At 48.4% G+C, this 6557-nt stretch overlaps 1 protein-coding gene across 2 annotated transcripts in view; it reads right to left on the minus strand.

Annotated features, from left to right (window-relative positions):
* Positions 1-6557, minus strand: part of LOC100594417 (zinc finger protein 586) — a 79393-nt gene that overhangs the window by 12302 nt on the left and 60534 nt on the right. Inside the window, exon 1 of one of the 2 annotated variants that reach the window (XM_030819483.1) lies at positions 3427-4804. The exons of the other annotated variant lie outside the window; for it this stretch is intronic. Within the exon in view, the coding sequence (XP_030675343.1) occupies positions 3427-3462 (36 nt within the window). The 5' untranslated portion in view covers positions 3463-4804. Of the gene's footprint in view, positions 1-3426; positions 4805-6557 lie in introns of those variants that run through there. 2 annotated transcript variants of the gene reach the window in all.

Raw genomic sequence — 6557 nt, forward strand, 5'->3', positions numbered from 1 at the left:
AGCCCAAGCGGTCGAAGTGAGCCATCATCACAGTCCAGCACTCCAGCCTGGGTGACAGAGCAAGATCCTGTCTCAAAAATACAAACAGAAGACAATGACATACAAATGGCAAACAGGTATAGGAAGAGGTGCTCAATATCACTGGTCATAAGAGAATGCACATCATCTCACCCCATTAAAATGGCTTATTTATGTACAAAAGACAGGCAACAACAAATGCTGGTGAGGATGTGAAGAAAAAGGATCTCTTGTACGCTGTTGGTGGGAATGGAAATTAGTACCACAACTATGGAGAACAGTTTGGGGGTTCCTCAAAAAACTAAACATCGGCCGGGCGTGGTGGCTCACGCTTGTAATCCCAGCACTTTGGGAGGCCGAGGTGGGCGGATCACGAGGTCAGGAGATCGAGACCACGGTGAAACTCCGTCTCTACTAAAAATACAAAAAAAAAAAAATTAGCCAGGTGTGGTGGCGGGTGCCCATAGTCCCAGCTACTCGGAGAGGCTGAGGCAGGAGAATGGCGTGAACCCGGGAGGCGGAGCTTGCAGTGAGCCAAGATTGCGCCACTGCACTCCAGTCTGGGCGACAGAGCGAGACTCCGTCTCAAAAAAAAAAAAAAAAAAAAACTAAACATTAAGCTACCATGTAATCCAGCAATCCCACTGCTGGGTATAAACCAAAAGGAATCCAGTGTTATCACAGAGATATCTGCACTCCCATGCTTGCTGCAGTACTCACTGTTCACAGCAGCTAAGACTTGGAAGCAACCTAAGTGGTCATCAACAGATGAATGGATAAAAAAAATGTGGGCTGGACGTGGTGGCTCATGCCTGTAATCCCAGCACTTTGGGAGGACGAGGCCGGCGGATCACAAGGTCAGGAGATGGAGACCATCCTGGCTAACACAGTGAAATCCCATCTCCACTAAAAATACAAAAAATTACCTGGGCGTGGTGGCACACATGTTTAGTCTCAGCTACTCGGGAGGCTGAGACATGAGAATCACTTGAACCTGGGAGGCGGAGGTTGCAGTGAGCCAAGATCACACCACTGCACTCCAGCCTGGGCAACAGACAGGGACTCCATCTCAAAAAAAAAAAAAAAAGATAGAAAATGCGAGGGCGTGGTGTCTCACACCTGTAATCTCAGCATTTCTGGAGGCTGAGGCGGGTGGATCACGAAGTCAGGAGTTCCAAACCAGCCTGGCCAAAATGGTGAAACCCCATCTCTACTAAAACTACAACAATTAGCCAGGCGTGATGGCAGGCACCTGTAATCCCAGCTACTCGGGAGGCTGAGGCAGAAGAATCGCTAGAATCTGGGCAGCAGAGGTTGCAGTGAGCCGAGATCGTGCCACTGCACTACAGCCTGGGCAACAGAGTCAGACTCTGTCTAAAAAAAAAAAAAAGAATAAGATCTAGTATTTCATAGCACAACAGGGTGACTACCGTAAAAATAACCTAATTGTGCATTTTTAAATAACAAAAAGAGTATAACTGGATTGTTTGAAACACAAAGGATAAATGTTTCAGGTGATGGATACACAATTAACCCTAGTATGATTATTATACACTGCTTGCCTGTATCAAAATATCTCCTGTAACTCATAAATACATAAACCTACTATATACCCACAAAAATTTAAAATTTAAAAAAGAAAATATTAAAAAAGTAAAAAATAAAGAGTCCCATGACACCACAAGCTAGAGAATGTATGGGTCGGGGTCAGGACCAGTGAGGGAATGGAACACTCCCATGACACCACAAGCTAGAGAATGTATGGGTCGGGGTCAGGACCAGTGAGGGAATGGAACACTCTCTACTTCCTTTTCTGAGTTCCTTAAATGCTTCTATACCCATGAGTGCCTGGAGGGGAGGCAGACATTACAGGAATGTGTCCCTGATAGGACGTGATAAGCTGAGATCTCCAGGTACCCTTTCTTGGCCCTGGAGTCAGGTGACCTCAGACTGCTTGTCTGACCTGCATGCCTCAATGTAAAATGTCATCTCTACCACCTATGTGATCTACAACAAAGATTGAACCTCCCAGGTCCCCAAGGTTCTCATCACCTCTCTCCACTCTGTTCTTCCTTTGATTGGCCTTCGGAAAACCTTTGAAATCTGGACTTTGATGCTGTCCCTTGTATACAGCACACTTGACATAACTAACTCCATCACAGAAAAAGACAAGTTGGGCCAGGCCCGGTGGCTCACGCCTGTAATCCCAGCACTTTGGGAGGCTGAGGTGGGAGGATCATGAGGTCAGGAGATCGAGACTATCCTGGCTAACACGGTGAAACCCCGTCTCTACTAAAAACACAAAAAATTAGCCGGGCGTGGTGGCGGGCGCCTGTAGTCCCAGCTCCTTGGGAGGCTGAGGCAGAAGAATGGCGTGAACCCGGGAGGCGGAGCTTGCAGTGAGCCGAGATCATGCCACTGCACTACAGCCTGGGCAACAGAGCAAGACTCCGTCTCAAAAAAAAAAAAGAAAAGAAAAAGACAGTTTGTATTTCACAGGGCACTCTGCTACCAAGGGTAAGATGTTTTGTTTAGTAAACAAATAAAAAAATAAAGACGGCCAGGCGCAGTGGCTCACGCCTGTAATCCCAGCACTTTTGCAGGCCAAGGCGAGCGGATTGCCTGAGCTCGGGAGTTCGAAACCAGCCTAGGCAATATGGCGAAACCCCTTCTGTACTAAAAATACAAAAAATTAGCTGGGCATGGTGGCGGGTATCTGTAATCCCAGCTATTCAGGAGGCTGAAGCAGAATTGCTTGGGCCTGGCAGGGGGAGGTTGCAGTGAGCCGAGATCATGCCACCGTACTCCAGCCTGGGCGACAGACTGAGACTCTGTCTTAAAAAATAAATAAAAAAAATAAGCTGGGCTTGGTGGCCCGCGCCTGTAATCCTGACACTTTGGGAGGTCAAGGCAGGTGAATCACCTGGGTTCAGGAGTTCAAGACCAGCCTGACCAACATGGAGAAACTCCGTCTCTACTAAACATACAAAAAGTTAGCCAGGTGTGGTGGCGCATGCCTGTAATGCCACCTACTCGGGAGGCTGAGGCAGGAGAATCGCTTGAACCCAGGAGGTGGAGATTGCGGTGAGCCGAGGTCACGCCATTGCACTCCAGCCTGGGCAACAAGAGTGAAACTCTGTCTCAAAAAAATAAAAAATAAAGACTGCATCTAACCAGGAAAGGTCACCAACAAGCACACTCTTCCACTATCAGTTCTCACCAAAGGATTCTGTGACTATAAAATATTAGGCCTTCAGCGCTCAAAAGGGCCATCCTGACAGTCACTCATAATAAAAACTGAGCATCTGCTGCCTACAGCTCTGCTACCTCAAAGACTCTTTCTTGCAAGACTACAGGCTTTTGGGTGACAATGAGGTGACCTGAGGGCAGGGAAGTCACCACAATTACCTGAGGGGAGAGCCTCAGCGTGGCCGCCGCGGCCATCGAACCACGTGGTTTTAAGCAGGGTCGGGAGAAGGAGACCAGCCAGGAGATATGGGCACAACGGTCCCTATCCTGGCCCAGGGGAGGGTCATGCTGGGCGCCGTCACAGAGCTCCAGAGTCGCCTCTGTGCAGCGGAGGACAACTGCTCTCCGCCTTCTGGGTTCAGTCACCGCAGTGCAGACCTCTCAGGAGTCTCTCCGACAAATAAACCCAACACCAATCAAAATGGCCGCCACTAGAGGGCGCCGGAAGTCCGGCCCCATTGTCACGTGCACACACGTAACGCTTTTATTCTGAGCCCTCATGGCTCTTCCACGCTGTCATTCTATGCGGAGTTTTCTGGGTAATGTAGTTCCCTAGGTAACAAGGAGGGTAAAGGGCGCACTTCCCAGAGGCGCTTCTGCAGGAAAAGCCCAGCTCCACCTCAGGAATATCCTTAAGATGTGCATCCTGACTGGTATGGTGGCTCCTGCCTGTAATTCCACCAGTTTGGGAGGCCAAGTCAGAAGGATCATTTGAGGCCAGGAGTTAGAAATTAGCCTGAGCAACAAAGCAAAATCCTGTTGAAGGGGGCCTGCCCCTCCATACCTGTGGGTATATTCTCATCAGGTGGAGACGAGAGACTGAGAAAAGAAGTAAGACACAGAGAAAAAGTATAAAGTATAGTGGGCCCAGGGGACCGGTACATTCAGCATGCAAGGACCTGCAGAAGCGCTAGTCTCTGAGTTCCCTCAGTATTTATGGATCATGATTTTTACTCTCTTGGCGAGGGGAGTGTGGCAGGGCAACAGGGTGATGGTGGGGAGAAGTTCAGCAGGGAAACATGTGAGCAAAGGAATCTGTATCATGAATAAGTTCAAGGAAAGGTACTGTGGGTGGATGTGCACATAGGCCAGATTTAAGTTTCACTTTACACAAACACCTCAGTGTAGCAAAGAGCAACAAAGCAGTATTGTTGCCAGCATATCTCGCTTCTAGCCACAGGGCAGTTTTCTCCTATCTCAGAATACAACGAATGGGAATGGTCAGCTTTACACCATGACATTCCATTCCCAGAGATGAGCAGGAGACAGAAGCCTCCCTCTTTCACTACTCCTCCTCAGCACAGACCCTTTACAGGTGTCTGGCTGGGGGATGTAAGGTCTTTCCTTTCCCACGAGGCCATATCTCAGGCTGAATCAGTAGGGGGAAACCTTGGACAATACCCAGGCTTTCTCTGGCAGAGGTCCCTGCAGCTTTCTGCAGTGCACTGTGTCCCTGGTTAATCGAGAAGGGAGAATGGCGATGACTTTTACCAAGCATACTGCCTGCAAACATATTGTTAACAAGGCACATCCTGCACAGCCCTAAATCCCTTAAACCTTGATTCAATACAGCACGTTTCTGTGAGCACAGGGTTGGGGCTAAAGTTACAGGTTAACAGCATCTCCAAGCAGAACAATTTTTCTTAATACAGATAAAAGTGGAGTTTCTTATGTCTTCTTTTTCTACATAGACACAGTAACAATCTGATCTCTTTTCTCCATATCCTGTGTCTGCAAAAAATAAAAAATATTAGTAGGGTGTGGTTGGGTGGGCCAGAGGTCCCAGCTTCCCCAAGGTTGGGGTTAGGGTTAGGGAGCCTGAAGAGGGAGGATCGCTTGAGCTCAGGAGTTTGAAGGTGCAGTAAGCCGAGATCGTGCCACTGCACTCCAGCCTGGGCAACAGAGCCAGACCTCTTATCTAAAAAATAAAAATAAGGGCCAGGTGCGGGCGGCTCATGCCTGTAATCCCAGCACTTTGGGAGGCTGAGGCAGGTGGATTACCTGAGGTCAGGAGTTCAAGACCAGCCTGGCCAACATGGTGAAACCTCGTCTCTACTAAAAATACAAAAATTAGCTAAGTGTGATGGTTCACGCCTGGAATCCCAACTACTTGGAAGGCTGAGGCAAGAGAATCACTTGAACCCGGGAGGCGGAAGTTCCAGTGAGCAGAGATCATGCCACTGCACTTCAGCCTGGGCAACAAGACCAAAACTCTGTCTCAAAAAAAAAAAAAAAAAGAAAAAGAAAGAAAGAAAACCTAGCTGTCTTTTTACAAAAAGTGAATCCTGAATCCAGGCCCATGTGATTTACCACATATCTGATCCATTAACCCTCACCTGGATTATGGCAGGAGCCTTATCTCTGACCTTTCTTCCTCTTCCCTCAACCCACAGTCTATGCAACAAGATCCAACTAGATGAAGCCTGTAGCCAGATAGAACTTTGGTAATATCACCTCCTTACTTTGATCCATTTTATCTCTAAGCATTTCACAACCTGGTAGCAACTTCTGGGTTAACCTTCCAAGGGTGTTTACATTGGTTGACAGAAGTGGGATTACCTACATATAACCTGCCATGGCCTTAGTATCCTGGGTTTAGAGATTCTCCAGGGTCCTCGGATCAAAGGACTGAAAAAATGGCACTTAAGAGTCCCAGGACACCACAAGCTAGAGAACCTGTGGATGGGGTCAGGACCAATGAGGGAATGGAACACCCTCCACTTCCCTGTGTGGGTTCCCTAAGTGCTTCTGCAGCCAGGAGTTCCTGAGGGGAGAGGCAGACATTACAAACATGTCCTGGGATTTGATAAGCTCAGGCCTCCCTGAACCCTTTCTTGTCCCTGGAGCCAGGTCTCTACCACCTATGTGATCTACAAAAAGGATTCAACCTCCCAAGGCCCCAAAGTCCTCATCCCCTCTCTCTATGATGTTCTTCCTTTGATTGGCCTTTGGGAAACCTTAAAAGCCTGGATTTGGATCATGTCCCTCCTTTCTTCAAAACTCTCCATGGCTTCTAGCATCCTCATGATGAATGCACAGCCTTCAGCCTGCGTGCTCTTCCAGGAGTAGCTCCGCCTCACACGTTGTTCCCGACAGGTGCCTGTGGACCCCAGGTTCCATCCTCCCAGCTCCCTCCATCTCCAGGCCATCGCCCAGGCCCCTCCTTGTGCCTGTCGCTCTCCCCACCACATCCCACTGGTGTCAGATACTGGTGAAACCGTTTTTGCAAAATTATAACTGAGGAAATTATGACAGTGAAAGAAATCAGACCTAACCAACTCCATCTTGCT

The sequence above is a fragment of the Nomascus leucogenys genome, chromosome 10, assembly GCF_006542625.1.
Source record: "Nomascus leucogenys isolate Asia chromosome 10, Asia_NLE_v1, whole genome shotgun sequence".
In the NCBI taxonomy this organism is placed as follows: Eukaryota; Metazoa; Chordata; class Mammalia; order Primates; family Hylobatidae; genus Nomascus; species Nomascus leucogenys.